Genomic DNA, 26,931 nt, shown 5'->3' on the forward strand with positions numbered 1-26,931 from the left:
TTTTCCCATACGGCCACCCACCCCATTCTGCTCTGGGGGGTTGGGGGATCCTCCAAAGCAGATGCAGGATGGGGGAAGTGGGGCCGCAGAAAGAGAAGTCCTCTTGGGTGAATGAAAGTCTTCTTGCACAATGTTGGTTCTCACACTACCTTTAGGTTAAAATGTAAGATACTACAGTTCTTTACTGTAAGATAGGTGTTAGCTAGATTAGTTTGACCTCAGAAGCTTAATTGGATTTTTGCATCACAAAACCAGCTTTGTGTATGAAAGCTGGATGACCTCTGAAGGTTGGAAAGACCTTTTTAACTATAAAATTTTCAAGTATAGCAGTGGCACTGAACCATTTCTTCCCTACAGTGTTGAGTTCATTTCTCAATTTATGTGTGTTCTTGGGTTCTTCAGGGCATTGAATCTGCAGCAGGTTCATTGTGGTGCTGGGGGTTTTAAACCTATCCTGGCAGGCTGAAATTGGCAAGTTGCCTTGTAACTGTCCCTTATAAGCATTCAGCAAAACAGCCAGAAAGCTCTACATTCTTCTTTGCTGAAATCAAAACAAAGGACACAGGCCCTTTTTTTTGAGTTGCATGTGTGATGGTTCTGAATGAAAATTGAACATCTGAGCGTATATGAAGCTACGGAATTTGGCAGAGGGGCCATAGCTAAGCGTTGGAGTGCATGCTTTGCATGTAGAAAACAACATTCATTCTGTGGCATCTCTAGTTAAAACGAGGATCAGATGCCATGTCTGATGGGGAAATCATCTGCTTGAGGCCCTGTAGAACATCTCTGAAGGCAGAGCAGAGAATACTGGCTTAGATAGACCCACAGGGTATGTCTCAGTATTGAATTATCTGGTCCACCCCCTACATTCTGTATCATGCAATCCTCTCTTCTTCCATTTGCCTAGAATTTAAATTCTCTGGAATGCATGCCCTTAGACCAGGAAGCCTGACTTAGTATCATAAGAAGCTCATTTCTATTTTCTTCAGATCACTTGGCAATAGTAGCACTGATACTTGAAAGCATGAAGGGTTTATTTTTATTTTATTTTTCTGTTATGTAAATAAGATACTTTGGCAGAATGTGTTGTAATAAATTTTTAGGCTTGGGTATGCAGAGGGTTCAGCTTGGAACGAGACAGGCTGCTAGAGAGCCACAAGCTAATGCATGTTTTTGTTTATAATGTTTCTGAAAACAGCAAATGTCACGCTACAGTTTGTGCAAATGTTTTTTTCTTAGCTTACAGATTTAAGATACATAGCAATGTAGCTAATTGTAGCTGATGCTTAAACTCTTTGAAGCCATGCAGAAATTTGCAGGTTCCCAGCCCTGTTTTTAAACCATTAGATTAATGAGACCAAAACTAAGGAAGTGTGGGTAGTGTCTTTAGGAGCATTCAATCAGGATGCAACGTGGGGTAGTAGAGAGAGTGCCAGGAGAAACAGAGGGTGGGTTGTAATATTCAAAGAGGGTGACATTCCTGCACACTGCCTTAAGCTTCTTGGATGAAGGGTGATGTAGCAGTAATAACAACAGACAATTACAGTGGTACCTCAGGTTACATACGCTTCAGGTTACAGACACTTCAGGTTACAGACTCCACTAATCCAGAAATAGTACCTCGGGTTAAGAACTTTGCTTCAGGATGAGAACAGAAATTGCACGGCGGCAGCGGGAGGCCCCATTAGCTAAAGTGGTACCTTAGGTTAAGAACAGTTTCAGGTTAGAACAGACCTCCAGAATGAATTAAGTTCTTAACCTGAGGTACCACTCTGCTGTCTTAGGGCCAGAACAGACGTGACATGGAAATCAAAACCTGATCTCCCAAATGTGTTAATAATTGTTTGTTAAAACTTAGAAGCAGTTATCTTCAGCACATTGTGGATTTGATTTTGATCTGAGTAGTGGCAGCAGTGAAGATGCGTTTAAGCATTTCCCACATGCCATTTTCTGGAACAATCCGTCCCGGGGGGTGGGGGGAGAGCTGGCATTAGCTTCACTAGGGAAAAAAGAGGCACAATGCAGATATTTAATATTTCTTGCTCTGATATAGGGGGAATTGTTTCCTGGTGTCATCCCTGGGTTCCAGTAGAATTTATTGTTTGTCAGTTGGTATTGTCAACTACTCTTCTGCATAATTCTCTTAAAGATTTCTACAGTTGTATAACTATCACAAGCGTGTGTGCTTGTTTGTTAGCAGTAAATAGTCACAGGAAAGAAGGGTTGCATCCTTATTGTTGGACTGTTGTTTTTAATGCTGTTTGTCAAATAGTGCTGGGAAAACATTTCATTTTCCCAGTTTTTGGAATAAGCAGCAAACAATGTAGCCTGTCCATCTGCTTGCATTCTGCTTAATGGATGGTTTGGCATTCAGAAGTCTCTGTGGATGGCCTGTTTGGATGGATTTCTGAGAAGGCAGAGTATGTGTATTGTGCTTGCATACAAAATACAGTACAGTTATCCAGCGAAGTCTTCAAAAGTGCCTTTTAAGTAAGTTGCTGAGGGCTGCTATATCATTTATTATCAAAATTGTCATTCATCAAATTATTATTTTCTTTTTCACCAGAGCCCTCCACCATCTCAGAGATTCTTAGTGGATTTCTTGAGCAGTCACCTTTTTATTAGCAAATCTGAATTTTTAAAGAATGTTTCTGAAGTTTTATTACATGCTATGCTTTGGGATTAGGACTTCTTTAAGTTTTTAAAAGGAAATGAGTGTTCTGTTTATCCCAGTTTTTCTGTCATTTCAAAGATATTAGTCTCACAAGCCAAATAAATAGTTTTGGCCTTGGAACAAACCAAAATATCGAGTCAGTATTCTTCAACACTAAAAGCACTTTTAAACAGTTATGTTTTGTCTCCCTACTAGCCCTTTAAATGATGTACTCGCCCCACTTTTGGGTATGTAATGTGTTCTGATGGAACCTGGAAGGTGATGCCCAGTACACATAATCTTCTGCCTGAGCTGCTGTCTCATTTTTCAAACACTTTAATGAGGGGATTAGGGATATCCAAAAAGAAGAAGCACTCCTTTCACAAAATACCAGAAGATGATGAAATGAATGCAGTCATCATAAGTACCCTGAACACTCTGCTAACAGATAGAGTAGAATTTGTATGTCACACACACATATATTCCCTTCAGTAATATCCTGGTTAAATTGATGTCTTTGACAAGAGATCTGCTGCTCATAAAGCAGAGAAGCTCAGGGAGGGAAAAGCAGTGGAGATTTTAGACCTGTGCATTGGAGCATTTTAGCTGAGCAGGATGGACATGCTTCTCTCGATAAATTGATAACACTGCTATGTGGGCTGTGTAGGTAAAGCTCCTTTGAAATATTTCAGTAAAAATACAGTCTAGTTACATCAGTCCTTTTAGCAGCGGGAACTGTAAGAAAATCAACAACCAATGCAGGGGCTGTGTGTGTGTGTGTGTGTGTGTGTGTTTTCTTCCCCATTACTGTAGAAGAGAAAAGTCTAAGATTGCCCTTAATGTCATCTAACTCAAAAAATTACCATTCTAATTTCATGCCTCTTTGTTATGTATTCAGCATTTACCAATATCTCGTCGCACAAGAAGGGAAAGGTGATCATTTTCTGTTGTTGAGCTTTATTGAGAACCATCCATAAAGGCCTTCGAAAGAGAATCCTGTGAAGCAATTGAACCAATTTAAATGAATGAGCACATGTTTTGCTGCTTATTCCTCCTCCTCCTCACTAATCATTGCTGACATATTTGTGCAGGTACTTCCACTGTAGTGTTTGCAAACCACGGAGCAAACCTTTCCTCATGCAAAAGTTACCATCCCCATGTCGTATCACACATATCTGCACAAGTGGCAATTCACGGCATCAGTCTGGATTTTCATCATATACAGATGGCAGTATTTTGCACTTGATCTGTCCACAAGCTAATCCTTGAGGACATTTTTTTGTTTGGTTTTTGGGCAATATAGTTGGTTTGTTTTTTGGCAAGGAGATGGAATAGAGATGGGATAGAGGCATAGAGCTGATTGTAGCACAACCACTCGTAGCATTTTCAGGAGCAGTAAGATGGTTGATATTTTGAGGATGTTGTGGCCTCCATCATTTCCAAGATACAAGGGAAGGACCAGGATATCTATTATGTCAGCAGTGAATGTCTCATCCCCTTCGTCTGCTAATTGTAATTCTTTCCCTCCCGCAAATGAGTGTATCAGCATCATATTTGACATCAGTCACAGATGGAAATGTCACTGTTGTTTTTGATGGGTACAGCACTACCGGTATTAAAAGATCTGGATAATGAAATTGGCGGGTGTGAAGCTTGTTGTGAAATCAGTGGTGATTTTTAAGTAAATAACTCTTTCTGTCAAAGCAGTATTTGTGATATTTCCATAGTGTCATTTAATGTGGGTTACAGCATCATTGTTTGTTTATTTTATTTATTACATTTGTATACTGCCCTTCACCTGTAGATTTCAGGGTGATTCACAACATAAAAATAAAAGATTAAAAACCATTATTTTCATTATTTCCACAGTGAGTAGGAGCAATGAATGAAATTGCATTAAGAGCAGAAAATATTTCTGCCTTGCAAATGAGTCCAGAAAGGTTACTAGTCAACAAACCTTTTTTTTTTTTTTGCACCTTTTGGGATGCACCTGTATCCTTGATAAGGAGGAAGGGAGTGACAACTCTTTCTATTTTTATTATTTTTAAAAACCCTCTCCTGTCTTTTTGGCTGATAGTAATTGCTCTTAGCCATGGGCAAGTGGCTATTTACAACTTTATATTGCCTGGTGTAATTGCTAGCATCCACCAGTTTGTTGCGAGGATCTGTTGCTGTGAATCCCTTTAGGTGAAAATGCACCTGAAATTGAAAGTGAATGAGTAAGTAGAGGAGCCTTTGTCAACGTGGTGCCCTCAGGATGGTCTGGCCTCCCACTTCCATCAGCCCCAGCCAGCATCAGCTCTTCACCAGCACTTTCTATTCTGTTAGTATATTTATGTATTCCGTTTGCTCCTTATGTGCCAATGTGATTTTGTTTTTCAGGAAAAAACCATAAGGCTGAATTTCAGGCTTTAATTGACCAAGTGAACAAGAGAAAGAAAAGTGCAAGTAAAATAAAGGAAGAAGGACCAGAGCAGGAAGAGGCAACTGTTCAAGAACTACCTATGGAGACTGGTACGCAGTGCTGATTAAGGCAAATTAATGTTGGATATTCATGTCTGGCGTTTCTGTGCGCTGCTCTGGTTCGCCAGAAGTGGTTTAGTCATGCTGGCCATATGACCTGGAAGCTGTACACCGGCTCCCTCGGCCAATAAAGCGAGATGAGCGCCTCAACCCCAGAGTCGGCCATGACTGGACCGAATGGTCAGGGGTCCCTTTACCTTTACTAATGTTGAATATTAATTGTTCAAAGAACAGAAGCTTGATTTTCCAAGAGCTTGGTTTGACAGGTTTCTGAAATATTTGCCTAACTTTAAGCCAGATTATTATTGTATTTATGTAAGTGTATTCTAAGCTGAGTCTGGAAAGGTAGTACAATAAGTCCTCAACTTATGCGAGGTTTACATTCCAGGGATTGCTCCTAAAGCCAAAACTGCATATAGGCAAAACACCAGTGGTAGGTAGGATTGCCAGAGTCTTTCCCCCTAGACTTCTGCCCCCGCCACCTTTCTTCTTATTATTTTTTTGCCAAGCCTGTAAAGCTGAATGCACATAAGTTAAATGCATGTAAGTTGTGAGCTTACTGTATTTCAACATCGGCCATTGTCAGCGTTTCATTAGAATCAGCTCTCTCTTTTAAATGTGAGCATGTAAAACCACTTGTTGGAAACTTCAGATTTCCTTATTAGCCCTTGACATAGGAAGGCATTTCTGCTCCTTGCTTAGTGGATACTTTAACCATGATGGGGCCTGAAATGTGTGGTATAATTTAGTACATTGTGGACTTGCGGCTCAGGGGGGAATTATTACACCGAACCTTACTTTTATTCTATGTTGACTACCAGTAATTCAAAATAATCTTTCTTTCAGATCCCAGGCTGGTTCAGACACACATCAGAACACATCCTATGTGTTCTGAATTCAGAAACTCTGGGCTGTTCTGATCAAAGTTAGATAATGCAAACCAGAATCAAACTGTGTTTTTTGATCTTGGCTTGTTATTAAAATTATTATGGTTGTTATTTTTATCCCATATATGGGGAGCCTCATTTTTGACTGCATCTTTTGCATTTTCATGTTGGCAGTTGGTTTCGTTTAAGTTGTCTAAACCCCAGCCCTTCTCAAGTTAACAAGATTGCTATTTTGTCCTGTCAGAGGCTCTTGACTTGTTTCACTTAGCAAAAGCCCTCTTGAATAAAAATAAATAGAAATACCAAGATGTTTTTTGAACCTTATCACTGACATCGTATGCAGTTCTTGAAGCCAAAGCAAGCTTGAGATGCTTCCAAGAATAAAAGTTATCACGTTTAGCCTGTTTGGCGATAGTTGTCCCGCTTTGTATATTTCGAAATATTATTGGATGGAAGAAGTCCAAACTTACATTCCTCTCTCTCTGCACTCTTTTTAGAAGGATTGTTTTGCAAAAAAACTAGCAAACCTATCAACACATTTAGATAACATAATAAAAGCCACAATACGAGGGTGACCTACAAGGTCAACAAATGTTCACAATTATCTCCTTTACAACAGATGGCATAGTTCTTTAAAAGCATGGTGACACTGTAGGTATTAGAATCATAGAATTGTAGAGTTGGAAAGGGACCACAAGGGTCATTTAGTCCAACCCCCTGCAGTTCAGGAATCTTTTTGTCCAATGTGGGGCTCGAACCCATGACCGTGAGAGTAAGAGTCTCATGCTCTACGGACTGAGCTATCCCAGCCGATTGCGTTGTAGTGTTACTTATTTCATAGAATTATCGAATTGTAGGGTTGGAAGTTTATAAATCACTTTTCACCAGAAAATATCACAAAGCGGTTTACAAAGAATTGGGAATCAAAGTGTGGGTCCACAGCAGAGGCAGAACTGAAATGTGGGTGCCGCTAGATCCCCTTTGGTTTCAAGGCATATCTTAAATCATGCCTGCGCAGCTAATGTCCCAATACAGACCACTGGTGATTTCTGGTGCCCCATCAGGGGGCTGACAAGTGTCCTTCTTGTGGCTTGCCTTGGGACTGGCAAATATCCGGCAAGCCACAGAACTTGGCTAGCGGCTTCATGCAGCTTATCTTCTAGGGCAGGCTTCCTCAGACTTGGCCCTCCAGGTGTTTTTGGCCTACAACTCCCACGATCCCTAGCTAGCAGGACCAGTGGTCAGGGATGATGGGAATTGTAGTCTCAAAACATCTGGAGGGCCGAGGTTGAGGGAGCCTGTTCTAGGGCAACACTGTTTCCCTTGTTGTAGTACTGATGGGAGTTTTCTTCTTCTTCTTTGGCGATCACTCATAGCCGAGTAAGATTGTTTTCCATAAACACGGTTTTAACAAGGAGTCCGCAAGTGACTGTGGAGGCCAATTTTGGATTCACACATCCTTTCACGGTGGGGACATTGGTTTCCAGGCGAGAGTTGATCCCGATGTGGATTTGCCAAGCGTGCACTATTCTTCCATTGCAGTGCTATGGAAAGGGTGTACCATGAGATCAAGGATCAGCATAGTTCCCTCCATATGTTGTTGTAGTACTGATGGGAGTTGTCGTACATCAGCCCCAGCCAGTATGGCATGGTCAAGGACAACGGGAGCTGTAGTCCAACAACATGTGGAGAACACTGTTTTCCAGTTAATAACAATAGGTGATAGAATACCTAATTGTATCCATTATACCTAAGCCAATAAGGTCTATTGAATGGCTTTAGGCCTCTGATTACCATGGTTTGTTACAGCTCAGCAATGAGCTTTCTTGGCATGTTCTGTCAAGGTGAGCCATTCCTGGTTCTCCATTTGTAAAATGGAGGTCATAAGCATTTGAGCAACAGGATTTTTTTTTTAATGTACTGTAAATATTGTGTGCTGATATATTGGCTTGGATCCTAACTTCCACTTGCAGCTTTCTTGCCTTTCCCCATTCGGTGCAGCCCCCACCCACCCCAGCCTTCTTGAAAAGCTGCCCCTGAAGGATGGGGTTGGGAACTGAAGCGGGTCTGAGAAATTGGTGAAAACTGTGGATTCTTCCTTGCCTGAGCAAAATTACCTTCCCCTCATGCAATTGCACTTTGGGAGTCAAGCCATTGGACATTAATTGTGCTATGCAGAGGGCTAAGAGTGGTAATTCTAAAGCTTTGCTGAAGAGCACCCAGATAATATTTGAGTTACAAAGCTTTAACACCACATGACTTCTGTGATCAGTGATTATGAGGAGAATAATTCAGAGCCATCACTGAGAGTGCTTCTTTTTTTCTAGTTTTCTCTATCCTCGTTTCATCTTGTGATTGGAAAAAACCCCACATCTCACTCATACAACAACACATGCATTCCACTCACTCGCATTGGCTGTTTGTGCAGTAGTTGTTGTTTTGCAGTAGGGAGAGAAATCCATTCCTTGTAATTTCTCATTTCACTTTAACACTGAGCCTCTGTGGAGGCAGATATATATAGAGAGACATTGCTGAAACAGTTGTTGAAGTCTCACCATAAGAAGTTTATTATAAAGTATGGATTTTTAAAAGGGCCGTGCAATGTGCAAGTCACAAAAGCCCAGTGTTTTCATCTCTGCATGTTCTAGTTATACGCAGAAGACTATAGGTACATTGTTGGGGGGGGGGATCAATTGAACAGTTGCTGAGTCAATTTACTTTCCTTTAGGTTGTGCTTTTTTTCTTTCTTTCTAGGAGAAAAACTGAGTGTCGAAGAACAAGCAGACCTGGCCCCCCATACAGATCCCTCTTTCAAAATAGATGCTCTCGATTGTGGAGGAAGCCAGCCTCCTGATTACTCTGAAGTCAGAGGATTGTCTCCTACTTCCTCCCATCAGTTCTCTGAATCTTCAAGCAGGTTTGTTTGCATGAAAGCCTTTTGGGTTTGTATTGCCTTTTCTCATCACAGGGCATGAGACCATAAGTGTAAGATGAATGTTGAAGGTGAGAAGACTTCATTTATATAGGTAATTACAGGGCACAGAGAGAGATGCGGGTGGCGCTAGGGCTTGCTGATCAGAAGATCGGCGGTTCAAACCCCCGCGATGGGGTCAGCTCCCGTTGTTCAGTCCCAGCTCCTCCCCACCTAGCAGTTTGTAAGCACGCCAAGTGCAAGTAGATAAATAGGTACTGCTCCGGCGGGAAAGTAAACGGCATTTCCGTGCGCTGCTCTGGTTTGCCAGAAGCGGCTTAGTCATGCTGGCCACATGACCCGGAAGCTGTCTGCGGACAAAAGCCGGCTTCCTTGGCCTGTAGAGCAAGATGAGCACGCAACTCCAGAGTCGTCTGCGACTGGACCCAACAGTCAGGTGTACCTTTACTTTTACAGGACAGAGAACAGCAGAGTTTAATGGCATATTACAGCCTGCTTTGGAAAGTCATAGAATCATAAAATTGTAGAGTTGGAAGGGACCTTGAGGATCATCTAGTCCAGCCCCCTGCAGTGCAGGAATATGCAGCTGTCCCTTACGAGGATCGAACCTGCAACCTTGGCATTATCATCACCATGCTCTAACCATCTGAGCTATGTTTAGATGCTATGGAATTGGGGTGGAATTCTCTTGAAGAAACATACTCCCAAAATGCCTACTGCTCCCAGAATTCATTGTGAATACTTTGTCTCTCAGCCAGTGTTTTCTTTCCACCTGAAAGTGGACTTAAGTGCATTATCCCATTATCTCTTCCATGAATGTGTTGTGTTCCAACTTGCAGGCTGTTTCAGTCAGACCACCAATCTTCCAAGCTCAGTATTATTTACTTGAGAGGCAGGGAAACGTGCTTATTAAACTGATTATCCCCGACCATTGGTCGTATTGGCTGAGATTGATGGAAATTTAGTCCAGCGACAACTGGAGGCCATCAGGTTCTTTCCCCCTTGTTTTACATTGAGTAGCAGTAGCTCTCCAAGGCCTCTGAAGGGAAGTTTTCTCTGAGCCCTGCCTGGTAATGCTGAGGACCTTCTCTTTGCAGAACGTGTAATCTACTACTGAGCTATGATCATTCCTTTGAAAATTTGTAGTTAAAACATGCAAAGAAACTCTGAAGTTAAAATAAGAATAAGAATAATAAAAACCCATCTTAATAAGGCTTGTGCCTTTCTGACACTGCAGCTTGGGAGTATTGGGGAGTTAATTAAGGTCTTTTGCAATTTCTTTACACCTTTGGCATGATTTCATATTGTTCAGCTATGGGTTGGTGTCTTTACCTTGGGGCCCCCATGTGCACATGATTTGTCCCTTCATGCTTCATGGGTGACCTTTACTTGACTTTCATATTTGTTTTTAATACAAAAGAGAATAATTAAACAGAAATGCACATGAGAATGTAAAGTATGTGAAAGAATTTTGAGGGGGAAACTTGGCAATGACCATGGCGTTCTGAGAAAACAGCTTTTGAAAATGTAAATTTGCAACATGTTTTAAGGAACAGATGTTTCCCATTGCTACCATATCTCTGGCTAGCAGAATGTTTGTCCCTATGTACTGCAGTCAAATCGCAGACCATTGTTAGTATAGTTTTTAAAATCCATTTTTGGCTATGACTTTGAGGAAAGTTGTGCCTCTTGTGTCTGTGTCTGAAAAGTCAAATTTTACGAGCCATCAACTAGCAGAAACAAATGCATTCACAGCCATTCTTGCAGTGGCAGCTTATTTTAGGAAGAAAGGCACAGAGGAATCTGCCTTGTACAAAGCCAGTATTGTCTACTCCAACTGGCAGCAAATTTGCAGGGTCTCTTTCATATCATCTGCTACCTGATCCTTTTAACTGGATATGTCAGGGGTTGATGAATTAAAAACCAACAAATCACCAAGTCAAGATGGTACCCTTCCAAGAGTTTTTAAAGAACTCAGATGTGAAGCTGTTGGCGTTCTTACAAAAAACAGATGTAACTTGTTTGTAAGATCAGCCTCCATACTTGAGGACTGGAAAGTGGCCAATGTAGTTCCACCTTTTAAAAAGTGATCCATGAAGTTGCAGGCTGATTACCTTAACATTGTTTTGGGGAAATGGTTGGAAAGCATTATTAAAGACAGAATTGCCATATTAGAAGAACACGTCTTGCTGAGGATCAACATGGCTTATGCAAGGGTTAATATTGTCTGACCAACTTTATAGAGTCCTTTCAGAGAGTCATTAAGCATGTGGCTAGGAGCTGTGTATTTGGATTTTCAAAGTAAACTTCCAAATCAACTTAACAGACATGGGGTAAGAGGACAAGAACTCTTTATTGCAGGTATTAATATTGCACAGCTTGAAGAGAATGGATGAATAAAAACTGACTCTTTTTGGAATGAAGCATTGTCCAGACCTATTAGATATTATTCAAAACTTTACTTGCAGAACTTTCTTCAAAACAAAAAAAAGGAAATGATACATCCAAACAGTTCCATAACAATAGGTTTAGGGCAGCATAGGCTCAGCATCAGAATCTAGATCAAAATTCTGTCTCTCTGAGATTCCTGCATTACAGGGGGTTGGACTAGATGACCCTTAGGGTCCCTTCCGATTCTATGGTTCTCGCCCCATTACAGTCCGAGGCTGTGTGTTCCTGAAGTGCTTCACTATTTACATCCTACTTCCATGGAACCTAGGAACAAAGTCTCCAGCCACCACCCTTCCAAGATGGCGAGTTTGCAATTCAGTGGCCTCCCATGTCATCTAAAGTTAAACACCTCCTCAGAGCTACCAGAGAACAATAACTGTTAATTAACAACCTGTCAAGGAGCTCAGAGAGCTCTTGTTGCTTCTCTTTAGATTCAATGGAATCTTCCAGTTAAACCCTTTCAGCAATACACATAGACATTCTCCATTTCAGTGTCAATTAAACAATTAGACTTATGGCTCAGTAACTGGTTTAAGAAAGGAAAGTAGAGAATATTACAGTTTTCTCAATAGAGGGATGTAGAAAGTGGCCTCTTCCCATGGGACACGTGATTCTTGTTCACGAATTGCTTAATTACAACTCCAATCAGTCTCAGCAAGAATGGCCAATGCCAAGAGATTATGAGAGTTGTAGTTCACCAACATCTGGAAGGCCAAAAGTTTCCCCACACGGGCTTTACACTGAACTAAAGGTGATTGAGCAGGAAAGAGATAATGGAATCAAGGTGGATAGCTTGATGAAGATGTTGACCCAGGGTGCAGCAGCTGTGAAAAGAGGCATATTCCTTGTTAGGTATCATTAGGAAAGGGACTGAAAATGAAATTGACTATATACTAATGCTGCTGTACAAATATGGTTTGACTGCGCTTGGAATAGTGTCTCCTGTTCTGGTTTCCACATCTAAAAAATAATGCCATTGTAGTTGCTGTTGTTTAGTCATTTAGTCGTGTCTGACTCTTTGTGACCTCATGGACCAGAGCACGCTAGGCACTCTTGTCTTGCACTGCCTCCCGCAGTTTGGTCAAGCTCATGTTTGTAGCTTTGAGAACACTGTCCAACCATCTCGTCCTCTGTCGTCCCCTTCTCCTTGTGCCCTCCATCTTTCCCAACATCAGGGTCTTTTCCAGGGAGTCTTCTCTTCTCATGAGGTGGCCAAAGTATTGGAGCCTCAGCTTCATGATCTGTCCTTCCAGTGAGCACTCAGGGCTGATTTCCTTAAGGATGGAGGGGTTTGATCTTCTTGCAGTCCATGGGACTCTCAAGAGTCTCCTCCAGCACCATAATTCAAAAGCATCAATTCTTCGGCGATCAGCCTTCTTTATGGTCCAGCTCTCACTTCCATATATCACTACTGGAAAAACCATAGCTTTAATAGTTAAAGCCATTGTAGAGCTGGAAATAAAAGTTCAGTATTGCACAACATAAAGAAGGCTGCTGTTTTGAAAAGTAAACAAGTGAGCAGCTAGCAAGGAGGGTTACCTGGTTTAGAAAGAGGCAAGCCTACGGCAGTGAACCATGCAAATATAAAATGTGCAGCCTCTGAAGGTGGGTAGTTCTGATGTGGCTGCATCAGGAGTCTGTGAATGATAAAATTGCAGGATCACCCAGCCTCAGTGGAGTCTGAATCGAGAAAGCAGGCCAGATGCATCATTGGGAGATAAGGGAACTTGATTCAGACACTTTACTAAAGCTAAGAAGGTTTAGCTCTGATGAGTGCCTGGGAACTCCATATAAAGCTTCTTACTTGTTTGTTTGTTTATTACATCTAAATCCCACCTTTACCTCAAGGTGGTGTACATAGTTCTCCCCATTTTATCCTCACAACAACCCTGTGAGGTAGGTCAGCCTGAGAGCGACTGACTGGCCAAGTGAGCTTCATGACCGAGTGAGGATTTGAACCCTGGACTTAGTCTAGTACAGTGGTACCTCGGGTTAAGTACTTAATTCGTTCCGGAGGTCCGTTCTTAACCTGAAACTGTGCTTAACCTGAAGCACCACTTTAGCTAATGGGGCCTCCCGCTGCTGCCGCGCCACCAGAGCACAATTTCTGTTCTCATCCTGAAGCAAAGTTCTTAACCTGAAGCACTATTTCTGGGTTAGCGGAGTCTGTAACCTGAAGCGTATGTAACCTGAGGTACCACTGTACCTCTATACCACACTGGTTCTCATGAGTTCCGCAACTGACGAAAGGTGGGGTTCAAATAAAGAAACCTTTGGGCCTCACATAAGCCTTCAATTTCTCACAACATACCGGGAGTTTACAACTTAGTGTGCTTCTTATGTTGGATGCTGATTATAAACCTTTATTTTCACAGCCTGCTATTATTTGATCCCGAGTTTTTGTTCAATATTAAATGCTTAGTGGCAGTCTTTTTGCTCTGAAAAGATTGGGTTCCAGTATTTCTTTCTCAGATTCAAAATTGATTCATACTTTATTTGGTGTTATCGAACAGTAGAAAATGGCAAGAGACACCCCGCCCCCGCCTAAAAGTAAACTGTTTCAAACACAACCAGCCCAGACTCTTCCTCCCCCCCCCACTTAAAAAAGTGCTGTTTTTTATTAGTGTGGTTGCTGTTTTACTTCTAATTGTGCAATCAGTTTGCAATCTTTTATAATCTATACGTCATGGTGATTTCAGTTTGGAACCCTTTCTGGTTTCCATGACCATGGAGATGTTCTGCAGTTAAATACTATCTTAATTTCAAAACTGATTGGGGCACTGAAATAGTGGTTGTAAATGGTACGTTGAGAAGGAAGGATGGATTCATCATTAAAACACTGCTTCATAACGTTACATTCCATGATCTAAGTGCATAGGTACCTTATTCTTGTATTGTACCTATATTGTCTTCAATAGTGCAACTACTCAGTTAGCAATAATTTGTTTTTATTCTAAAATACATTTGCTACTCTATGTTCCATACAAAAATAAATGCACTAGAATTTAAAATAGTGCTTCCTCTTATTCAGAGCATTTACTGTTGCTTATAGCCATGTAAGTTTTCTAGGCCTTTGGTGGCATTGCAGAGCTGTTGGCCACACATTTTCTTTCTGAAAGAGCTTTCTGAGCTTTTGAGCCTTCCTTCCTTCCTTCCTTTTGAGCCCGCCTTCCTTCCTTCCTTCCTTCCTTCCTTCCTTCCTTCCTTCCTTCCTTCCTTCCTTCCTTTCTTCTTTTTCATCAAATTTAAGCCACATGTCTTTTTACAAAGATAATTCACAAACATTGCCTCTAATCCTGTTCTAAACACATTTTCTGGGAATCAAGAAACTAAAAGACACAAATGCAGAATAAGTGTGGTCAGAATCTAAACATATGCATACAAATGGTTTTAGACCTCTGTCTCCGTGGCAAATCTGTATTGCAAAACATTTCAGGACTTTCATTCTTATCAATCCTGAATGCCTCTTTCTTTTCTTTGGTATTTAGTATTTCTGTGTCCAAGTCTTTTTGGTGAAAGGACTGCATTGTAACAAGCAGGAAATGTGAGAGGTTTTAAAGGTGAGAAAGGCACCAAGGAAACCTTGCATTGCATCCTCAGGGGGTAGCATTCCCTTGTTCTAGTTGGGCCAGTAAAGACCTTAAGGGCTGGGGCAAGTTTTTTTTCGGGGGGGGGGATTGGGTTGGGGCTTTTGCTATTGACTGCCAGGTCCCAAAGTGCAAACTTGGTTGGTGCAAATTTCAGTTATACATTTGTTCTAACTTGCCAGCCTAAGTAAATCTTAGTATTGTAACCAACACACATCAGTGAGTTTTCTAGCAGGGCAGTTTGTATAAGCAAAATTTTCCAAAGGGGAAAAATGAAGCAACTTGCTCCACCTTTGCATTTTCTCTGTCAGTCATTCTGAGAGATCCTCTGAAGAACAACACACAGCCTTTTCTGTGATTTCTCACACCACAAGGGATCCTGTGTTGCAGCTGTGTTTGCAGCTGTGCCAAACCTCAGACTTGAGTTCCAGGTTTTATTTTGCATCTGGAGGAGCTGGTCTTACTAAGTCTCTTCTCTTCTTTGTCATTCAAACTCCCAAACGTGATGCAGACCATCTAATTATAATGGTCCAATGTAATTTTTATATTGTATGTAATATGTACAATGTATATTGTGTATATGGTTCTACATCACAGTGGTACCTCTGGATGCGAATGGGATCTGTTTCGGAGCCCTGTTCGCATCCTGAAGTGAACACAACCCGCATCAGCGCATGCACGTGACATCATTTTGACCGTCTGTGCATGCGTGAGCGGCGAAACCCAGAAGTAACATGCTCTGTTACTTCCGGGTCGCTGCGGAGCGCAACCCGAAAATACTGATCCCGAAGCTACTTCAACCCAAGTTATGACTGTATTGTTATTGTTATGTAGGGTGGGGGGTCACTTAATGTACCCCTTTGGTAGAAAACCTGCAGAAGCGGCTTCCTTTGCTCCACATCACTTGTTACTTGTAAGACAGCTGCTTACCATGTTTACTCAGCGTTAATTTAAAATGAATTGTTGTATTATGTAGATTTAAAGGTCACCCCCCCCCCCGTTATTACCCACCTCTGCTTCTGATCTCAAATCATTTTCAACATCTTTCAGATACCCCGCTGTACAAAATTAGTTTTAACTGGTTTAGAACACAAAATGAAATATTTATCGTATCTTTTGAAGTAATTCCTTTCAACCACGTTGGAAGTACTGTGCAAATCTTTGTTCCTTTTGCTTAATGAACAATCTGTAGGTTGAAGAAGAAGAGGAAGAGATATGAAATCTTAAACCTCACAGCAATTACCACCGCTTGATTTTACTGGCCATTTGGGAGGAAAAAGTCTCTCTCAGGTGTAAACTGTTTAAAAATAGGATTAGGCAGCTGTGGGGTGTTAGTCAAGTGAAGAAGATGGAACAGCTGCTTATTCCTGTTCTTTACATATCCCATGTGCATAGCTGTCCTATCTTCAAGGTGGGTTTCAATCACAGAGTGATAAGCACTGAGTGGTCTCTATTGTCCCTTTAGCTAAGTTTACCAATGGCAGAAATAATCATCTTGAAAGTGATGTACATTTTTGGGAACTTGCAGGGGGGCGGGAAGAGAAACAACTGTCACATTTGATGTTTTCAAAACCAAACTCTACTAATAAATAATAATTGTACTCTTTCACATTCAGTTCATAAGCACTTCAGGTACAGCAAGCCCTCAACTTACATGGGGGTTATGATCCAAGGATTGCGCTTAAACTCAAAACACATTGGATGCAATAGCAGGTGTGATTGCCAAAGTCTTTTTTTCCTGGACGCCCGCTCCCTATTCCACCCCCTTTTCATTTGATTTTTAAAAATTTTGTTGTTCTTGCCAAGTGCGCAAGTTATATGTGCATAAGTTACAGGCTTACTGTATTAGACATGGGCATGGATTTGCAGCAGCATATTAACAATAACATATGGAACCTTGAACCCAAATTTGCAGTATATTCTTTTTTTTTTAATGGCACTTAAGTATGATTGCATTCTAGGGATATTTTCCCAGTTTTATTTTAAAAGGAATAAGACAGGGTGGAATGTAAGTGGCTCCCCTATGCTCATGGTAGCAGAGACACCTGCTAATGGAAGGTGAGGGAAGGTGATTTTTAATTTCTACCTCTTCCTTGCAGCTCCCACCAAAAACAGATTCAAAGAGTTGGAGGGCCCTGTAGAACAGGCTGGAAGGTGGCATAGCAGGTAACAAGGAGAAAGGCAAATTTAGCAAAAAATTCCTTCCCTCTTGTCCCTTGGTTTTGTCTCTTGGTTTTAAACACAGTGTAAGGTAGTCTCTATGGAAGTATATTGTATTTAATTATGGGATATCAGAGTTTTTAGGGGGCTAACCAGGCTGGGATAGCTGAGACAGCCGGCTTGCTGGTTTTTGAATGTCTGGTGTAGATTTTTTCAATTTCGTTGTTCTGTATGGGACAATGACAGTAAAGATTATCGTGTTGATGCCTCTGATGGATTGCAGTCCGTTCCGTGAGATAGTGCACCAGTTGGATTCCACCCATTCATTTAAAAAAATCTACACACACACACACAGATGTTGGGTTGAAATAATCATGAACTGAAGGAAAGTAGCCGCTAGTGCCTTTTCACAAAAAGTTAACAAGAGTTAGTGCAGAAGTAGATATGGTGCTATAGGTCTGTTCTATCACCATTCTCATGCTTCTGAACATAGAAATGATTGCACAACTTTTGCATACTATTTAGTCATTTATCCGGCTAAGATTAACTGAATAAATTGTACTTTAGTGCATCTTAAGGCTTTCTCTTCTTGTTCCCACATCACCTCCTTTTTTTCTGCTGCACAAGGTTTAAAGCAGTGTTTCCTAAACCTGGGTCCCCGGCTGATTTTGGCTTACAATTCCCATCATCCCTGACCTGATGGGAATTAGTTACAGATAGGTAGCCGTGTTGGTCTGCCATAGTCAAAACAAAAAAAATTCCTTCCAGTAGCACCTTAAAGACCAACTAAGTTAGTTCTTGGTATGAGCTTTCGTGTGCATGCACACTTCTTCAGATACCCTTCCAGTAGCACCTTAAAGACCAACTAAGTTAGTTCTTGGTATGAGCTTTCGTGTGCATGCACACTTCTTCAGATACCATCTGAAGAAGTGTGCATGCACACGAAAGCTCATACCAAGAACTAACTTAGTTGGTCTTTAAGGTGCTACTGGAAGGAATTTTTTTTTGTTTTGACTGATGGGAATTGTAGTCCAATAACAGTTGGAGACCCAAGTTTTGAAAACCCTGCTTTAGAGCAAGCAGAACACCACCTTTGGACTAGTTTTGCCTTTCTCATACAAACCTCAAGTGTAAAATAAACCTTTTATGATCAAGGGCTGAAGATGCACTTTGGATCTAAGCCAAAATCATAGATAGATAGATAGATAGATAGATAGATAGATAGATATAATGTATTAATTCAATTGTTTATATATAAGAAAAACATGGATTTTTATGCACTGTCTGGTTAGGCAGAAGTGGTCCTATTAAGTAAAAACATGGAGTTGTTGACAGCATTGAGCATGTTAGCAAGGCATTTTACTAGCAGAAGTTTTGCAATATTAAATCTGCTTGCCTCATCTTGCCAAGGGACGTGTTACAGCTGGTGGGGTGGAGGGATGTTTGTGGGGTCAGCCAAATGCAGTGACAAAAATCCAAGCGCAGTGATGCACTTGAGAGTGGTGTCAGCTGCCTTTTTCGGCAGACAAGCAACAGGACCACCTCAGCAGCAGCCGACGTAAAAAGTGCCATTTAGGGTCTTTATAGCTCTGCTGGGTGAGAATATTTAGAGTTGGAATATTATATTTAAATCCTGAAACATCAGTACTTTTAAGGCTTTTAAGTATAAGAAAGAAACTCTCTTAGGCATTGTTGTGGAGACTAGACAGCGTCTTGGGAATTTCTGTTTTGACGTGCCGCGTGCGAGGAGGGCTGCTAGGGGTGTTCATTGTGCAGTTCCGTTTTTGTGTCACTTAAACCTCCAACTGGCATAGTAGGAATACCAGTAGTTCTTAGAAATACACTTAATGGGCTTGAGAATCCTGAAAATGCAAGAATATAGTACAAAACAGAGGTGGAAGTGGAATCACAGAACTGTAGAGTTGGACAAGATCCCAAGAGTAATCTAGTCTAACCCCCTGCATTGCAGGAATCACGGCTAAATGCCTGACAGATGGCCAAGGATTTAACTGAAAGTGTCTAACTCTAAGCTGACCGCACTATTCTCGTTGATAAGAAGCCTCCTTATTTTTTTTTATTTTTTTTGGTCAAGTCATTCTTGTCAGAATATTTATTGCTGGTTATTTGGGCGAAGAGGAGCTTGCATACTTGCAGTCTTTCTTGCAGAATTTCTAAAATTCCCAGAAAGCAAAGCAGCAAAGCTCTATCATGATGGCAAATGGTTGTCTTGCAAAACATTTTGCTCTTTTCATTCTTAATAATAATAATAATAATAATAACAACAACAACTTGTGGATTGGGTGTTCAGTGGCTCAGTTAAAAGCTTGCAATCGTTACTTGTTAATGGGTATAATGGAGTTCACAGAGGCATAGCACTGTACCATTAGTGCTTCCTATAGAGAAAATAGTCTTGCTATTAGGTCATTTGGTGCTGAAAGCTTGTGCCTCATTTTAAGTTTTGTTTTAACCGAAGAACGGTGCTGTGGACCAAATAAAATTGGTTGAAAATATCAACCAGGTGAAATGGAAATTAAAAATTAAAAAATAGTCCAGTAGCTCCTTAGAGACCAACTAAGTTTGTTCTGGGTATAAGCTTTCGTGTGCATGCACACTTCTTCAGATATGGGTTTGCGTAAGGAATTACCGTTTCAAGCAGTCATACAAGCCTCTCACAAATTAAGACATTATGTAGTAAGCTAAGAACTCAGTTCTAAACTTCATTAGCTCTTCTCGGATGCATTTCATTTACCAGGATTACTGTGATTCCCCATAAACATCTGCCAAGACACTGAACTGAATAAATTCTTAAACTCTACGGACAGTTTCGGAGCGAACTTTTTAGCGTGAGCAATGGAGACTGAACTTCTTGACTGCTCACCTCACAGTTCTTAGACAAAAACTGTGGATTTGTGAGATGGTTTTTTTAAAAAAAACATTCAAGAATCACATCAACATCAACATGGAGTCTATTTAATTGGGGGGGGGGGAGAGTAGTGACTAGTACTATAAATCTCCCCCAGAGATTTTTGGATCTGTATGTTTTTATCTTGCTGTTTTATTGGTTTTAGGATGCATCTTGTTTTCAATGATGCTGGTTGTTTTTATATTGTATGCTGCTTAGAGATTTTTAAAATATTAAGTTGTATATAAATGCTTTAAAATATATAAATAAATGTTGGCTGCTCTCGAGAAAGTGCTTTTTTGGTGAGCACTCCAGTGCCACATTGAATGCATGTGGCTGCAACATTAAACCACAGTTGATTTATCTTATTAATTATAATAATACTGAAGGTGAGGGTGAGGGAGAACTGAAGAGAATGGTGCCCTGGGGTGAAGGGTAATCTGGCCGCTTAATGAGATCAAGAAGGGAGAGTGTGACTTTAGCCACTCTTGGCAGAACTGAATAGGCTGTTTTTAGGATCTTGTGTTTGGTAGCAATCTTTGTTGTTGTTTAGTCGTTTAGTCATGTCCGATTTTTTGTGACCCCATGGACCAGAGCACGCCAGGCACTCCTGTCTTCCACTGCCTCCCGCAGTTTGGTCAAACTCATGCTGGTAGCTGTGAGAACACTGTCCAACCATCTCGTCCTCTGTCGTCCCCTTCTCCTTGTGCCCTCAATCTTATTGTGGATAATTTATCGCTATATGTTTTTCTTGGTATGTTGTAAGCAACACTGAGGTCTCTTTGGGGGCGGCTAGACAGGATTTAAATCTCATTGAGAAATGAGAAGTTAGTGTAAATGCAAACAGAAATCACAAGTTTGCAATATGACTTTTGATGGCCAGTCAACACCATTGGGCCCTGGTTCAATTAACCCAGTGCACTAGCTCAAGTGCTTGTCCTGATGCAACAATCAGAAGCACACAATGTTGAAATCCTTCCTTTGTCTTGCTGAGAGACGTTGCTACAGCCAGTCATAAAAATCTGCTGCGTAAAAATAGCAAGTACGCTCTACCTAGGCTTGCTGTTTAAAATATTATTTTTTTGTAAGAGAAGTATAATTGGAAATAAGATTTCAAAAAAGTTGGTAATGATAGATTCCTCAGGCTTCCCAACGAAATTGAAAATTGGGTACTATCACTTTCTGGCATGTGAGAAGCTGAAAATTGTTCAAACCCCAAGATTCTTTTTATAGAATGTTAAAACTTTCATGAAGTATTAGATAGCAAAGACAGTTATGTGTTCTTCGTGTATTTGATTAACTTTGAATCACCTAGCATTTTTTAAATATAGAAGGTATTTATTAAGAGTTGAAGCAATTCTAGAAAATGAAATGTATGGGAGAGATAATGCTTTGATCTATAGCAGGTATCTGACAGAAAAGAACTTTTATTAGTGATGTAAAAAAATGGCATCTTTTAATAGCTATCATATAGATGGGGCTGGGATGTCTTAAATAATCTGTTTTTAAGTGATGAATGTGAAATTTAATCTAGGTTTCTGCAGTTGAGGTCAAAATTACATCTACTGCATCTGCTGACAAGGCAAAATAGGCAATTGTATTTCCAATATAGGACACAGATTTATAATTTTTTTAGAGAGGCGTTTGTGTGTGAGAGAAAACACACACACACTACACGCACACACGCACACACACACACACACACACTATATATATATATATATATAAATACACACACACATATACACATGATTAGAAGTATGTATTGGAGAGATAATTAAATATTTTTAAAAGCTAGTTTTTAAAAGTAGCTGGTTATTTGAACCAGCCTTTCATTTTTTAAAAACCAAAACCCTAGCAGTTAATAAATTGCCTCCTAAACTGTATCCTTGCTCCCGTTGTCAAAAATTATGGCTCATTTATCTTATCTACCTGCTTCAGGTCTTCACTTCAGGATACGGGTTGTTAACGCTTGCCATTTTGGTTTTAAAAGAATCCATGTGAAAATTTCCAGCTGTACTCTGATTAATTTTTCAGACTTAGTCATGCCTGAGATAATCAGGTGGAAGTGGTTTTTTTAAGAAAAGCTTTATCTCGTGAATAGAAGAACATAGGAAGAGCCTGCTGGAGCAGTGAAACATCCTGTTCTCACAGTGACCAAACAGATACCTGTGGGAAGAAGCCCTCAAGCAGAACATGGATGCAACAGCACTCTGCCCACCTGCCATTCCCAGCATCTGGTCTTCACAGGCATACTGCCTCTGACAGTGGAGGTGGAACATAGCCGTTGTGTCTACTAGCCATTCATGGCTTTGCTCTTCATTAATTTGTCTAATCCTCTATTAAAGTTGGCGGCCATCGCTGCCTCTGGTGGGAGCAAGTTCCAACCAAACACCGTGTGAAGAAGAAGAAGAAGAAGAAGAGTTTGGATTTGATATCCCGCCTTTCACTCCCCTTCAGGAGTCTCAAAGCGGCTAACATTCTCCTTTCCCTTCCTCCCCCATAACAAACACTCTGTGAGGTGAGTGGGGCTGAGAGCCTTCAAAGAAGCGTGACTGGCCCAAGGTCACCCAGCAGCTGCAGGTGGAGGAGCGGAGACGCGAAACCGGTTCCCCAGATTACGAGACTACCACTCTTAACCACTACACCACACTGGCTCTACCTGTGCTACCTGTCTGAAATCTTCCCGCATCTTAGTTGGATGTCGTATGTTCTAGTGAGCAGGAGTAAACCTTTCTCCAAGCCAAGCATAATTTTACAAATTTACAAGATTTACCTCTTGGCTCATCTTTTCTCTAAACTATAAAAATGCCCCAAATGCTATAACCTTTCTCATAGGCTCCATACCCTTGATCGTTTTGGTTGCTCTTTTCCGGACCTTTTCTAACTCTACAATATATTTTTGAGGCAAGGTGACCAGAATCATACTATTCCAAATGCGGTCACACCACAGATTTTTATAAAGGCATTCTGATATCAGCAGTTTTATTTTCAATTCCTTTCTTAATGGTCCCTGGTATAGAATATGCCTTTTCCACAGCTGCCATACACTGGGTCAATACCTCCACTGACCTGTCCCCAAGATCATATTCCTGGTGTGTCACCGCCAGTTCAGACTCTGTGAGCATTAAACTGAAAATAAGATTCTTTTTTTTTTTTTTGCCCCAACATGCATTGCTTAACACTTGTTTACATTCAACTGTATTTGCCATTTGAACACCCATTTAATCAATTTGGAGGAGTCTCTTCACAATCTTTGTGTTTTAATGACCCTGAACAATTTCGTTTCATTAGCAAACTTTGCCACCCCACACCTTACTCCAGGTCATTTATGAACAAGTTAATCCAGCTTCTCATAAATTGCAAGCTGTCTCTTTGTGTCAGCAAGGCTATTAGACAGATTTATCTATATAGGTTGCTGCCAGCCAAGGTCAGAGGCAAAGCCCTAAGAAACTTTATTCTGAAGGGAGAAGAGAGAGGGCAGCAAAAAGGTATTTTTATCTCAAACCCATTTTTGCTTGACTTTCTGTTGAAAGAGGGAATCGCAGTGTGTCTTGGATGTGACCATTGTTTCTAAAAACATGTCCTTGAACAATAAATGTTCTTTCTTCTTTCTTTTGGAAAGGACCTGGAGTTTGTAGTACCTGAACTACTATGCTCTGTTATTGGTGTTATTCCCAGTTTTATGGCGGTGAATTCTACACATATCAAAAACTTCCAGGGCTTAAAAAGTTGTTAACTTCCAGGATAAACAAATTCTGAACTAGATTTCTCCCTAGCCTTGTTCAGGCATTACAGTGGTACCTCAGGTTACATACGCTTCAGGTTACAAACGCTTCAGGTTACACACTCCGCTAACCCAGAAATAGTGCTTCAGGTTAAGAACTTTGCTTCAGGATGAGAACAGAAATCATGCTCTGGCAGCGCAGCAGCAGCAGCAGGAGGCCCCATTAGCTAAAGTGATGCTTCAGGTTAAGAACAGTTTCATGTTAAGAATGGACCTCTGGAACAAATTAAGTACTTAACCTGAGGTACCACTGTATCCTGAACACATGAAGGGTTAAATCAGGGAGAGGCAGAGACATACATCAAGACTGAGGTTTGATGGCATACCCAGAGTTGCTTAGTGAACTTCGTGACATGGATGTCTCCTGCCCAAACCCATGAGTAATTCAGTTTGGATGTTGTTTTGGGACTAATCCAGCCCATGTATGAAGCAGAGTGAAAGCACACCTGTCCTTGCTGCAAATCTGGCACATCAGTCCCATCTTTGCTGACTTCTCTCATGCACATCTTAAGCCGCAGTTGCCCAGTTACCTTCAGATATTTTACAGGGATATTTTCCAGGATATTTTCGGGCCTATGATTTTACAAATGTAGGCAGGCTTTTGATGCAGCAAGGAGGACCAGGAGGACCGGTAAACCTTTTCCCTTTGCAATGAGTGAATCAACCCAAAGATATAAGCTAAACGAACGACTGCATCACTCTGGCTTTCCAGGCATTAGTCAGCTGGAACCGATTCTAGTCACAAACATATTCTCAAAAAAGCATGCTGTTTATTGAATGCATCCAGGCATGCTGCACTGAATGACACAGGTGGTTGGATGGCACAGCTTTTGGGCATTTTTATTTCTGAAATTGGAGTCAGGGTTGGATTTGTAGCACTCCCATCCTAAATGGCAACAAAATGTGAGAGTTGGGTTTGCACAATGATATTATAAAAAAAGTCCGGAGGGCATGTATCCCAGACTACAATTCCTTTCCAGCCCCATGTAATGGAAACATAGGGGGAGTTTATGACAGTAACTGTATGTATTGAATTCCTTAGTCTCATTCCATAAGCCACTCCAGAATGGTCAGTACCTTTCCAACCTGGATGGGCAGATAGAAAGTTAATTTACTCTCTTTATCAAACCTTCATAAACTTGAAGTTTTACCTATTCACCTTAATGCATAAATTTGGAAGGATCCTAGTTTATACTGACCCAGACCAGTATGCTTTCTAGTCCCACCTTGTCAGCAGGACTGTCTCTCAGTTGTCCTCTAGCTGAATAGCTTGCAAAATACACCTGAATAAGGCACCTGAAAGTATTTGCAGTTACCCACCCGATGGGGCCATCCAGTTACATCACTTTTAACTGAACTTTTAAAGCAACCCACATTTTTCATTTCTGCTTCAGTCGGTCTGCCAGAAATACATGAAGACCTTAAGTAACCTATTTGTGTGGAGCTGAGATAGAAACAGCTATTATCTCCTGCCCTTCGTTTTATGTATGCTCCCTTGTGATGGGAGTTTGAGGACTTGGCAAATTAAGCATTCTTTCAAGAATGCAATAGCATCCTCTGTTGCTTAACCAGCTCCAGATTAACATTTGAATTTATTGGACAGTACCAATCCAATTCATTTACCCCCTGTTCCATGAGTGAGTTGTCACTGTAAATATGCAGCTTATTTATTTGAACATAATTCTTGTCTTAGCTACTATGATTTGTTATGCTACACTGAAACATGGGCGCTTAACTTAAACATATGCATTGCTTTTTACATATGGAAAATCAAACAGTCAATAACAGATGCTAACAGTTAGAGGAGCACATTGTTAAAAATATAAAGGCCAACTACATACAATGCATTAATAGGCCTGTGAACCTGTTGAAGCTTTGAATGATAAGGGAGTCTAAAGACGTTCCAAAGGAAGAGTATGGAACTGAATTGATTATTTGCATCTGTATTCACAGCGGAAACTATTGGGCAGATCTCTGTGCCTGAACTAACTTGTGCAGTAAGGGAGTCTGAGAAACTGAGACAAATAGTGGCAACAAGTTCTAGGTCTACTAGACATTGAAACTTACAAATCGCTCGGTCTGAATGGCATCCACTCAAGGGTTCTTAAAGAAGTCATATGCAAAATTGCTGGTCTTCTATCAAAAATATGCAATTTATTCCTAATATCAGTCTCCACACCTGAGGACTCAAAAGTTTAACATCAGTTTTTAAAAGTGATACTTTTTTTCCCCTCTGGCCATTGTTGTGGATTCTGTCACAGTGGCCTGCTGTGTCAGAGCAGGAAGAGTTTGGATCAGAAGAGGCAACTTAGCTCTTTCTTCTGCTTGGATAGTTAGATTTAAAAGTATATTGCTGCAGGCAGAATGTCCTGAGAAAGGCACAGTCCATTTCTGCCCCTGTGTATGATACTCCTGCATCCCCACCTGGACAAATGATAAATTAGAGTTTTCATGCAGTTTTAGATATTCCATTGCAAATGTCCATATGACTATGTTGCCAGTTTGTTGGATTTTCTGGAACATATTACATATTCTCAAAAGCTTTGTAAATTTTAGCTGTGTTTATTTTTAAAGGCAAATTAATTATTAGATATGCACGCCAAAGAAAAAAGGGGTGGAGCGTTTCATTCTGAGTGCTTGCTTAGAAGCTTTTGCCTACCATTTTAGGTTTCTGAAGCTCAGTTTACAAGCCCTCCCAGCTTTATATGAATGCTTTAGATGGATGTGGTCCAAATTTGGAAATTGTGGATGCTGCCAAGGATCTTTGCATACTTTTTGCTCCACATGGAAGCTAGATTTCCCCCCTTATGAATTGCATTGCAACAGCTCTAGATTTGATATCACATTGATTCCTAAATGAGGAGTTGTTCATTTCTCCTCTTTTGTGTTTGAAATTATTAATAATTTTAATTTTTAATCTTTGCATCAACTGTGGTATGCTTACATATTTCCACTAGGTTATACAAATGATACAGGGGAGACATGCTGAGCAAAAAACCTTTTAGGGTATTGTATGTCGATGTCTCCTTTTCCCCTTCACATGGTTTGG

The 26,931-nt window shown here is 40.7% G+C and overlaps 1 protein-coding gene across 2 annotated transcripts in view; it reads left to right on the plus strand.

Moving 5' to 3' along the window:
- The window catches only part of RAD18 (RAD18 E3 ubiquitin protein ligase), a 108,615-nt gene that overhangs the window by 52,274 nt on the left and 29,410 nt on the right, over positions 1–26,931 (plus strand). For both annotated transcript variants that reach the window (XM_081902739.1, XM_081902740.1), the window contains exons 10-11: positions 5,036–5,167; positions 8,818–8,980. In XM_081902739.1, the coding sequence (XP_081758865.1) occupies positions 5,036–5,167; positions 8,818–8,980 (295 nt within the window). The remainder of the gene's footprint in view (positions 1–5,035; positions 5,168–8,817; positions 8,981–26,931) is intronic.

This window comes from Podarcis melisellensis, assembly GCF_964234715.1.
Source record: "Podarcis melisellensis genome assembly, chromosome: 2".
NCBI classification, from domain to species: domain Eukaryota; kingdom Metazoa; phylum Chordata; class Lepidosauria; order Squamata; family Lacertidae; genus Podarcis; species Podarcis melisellensis.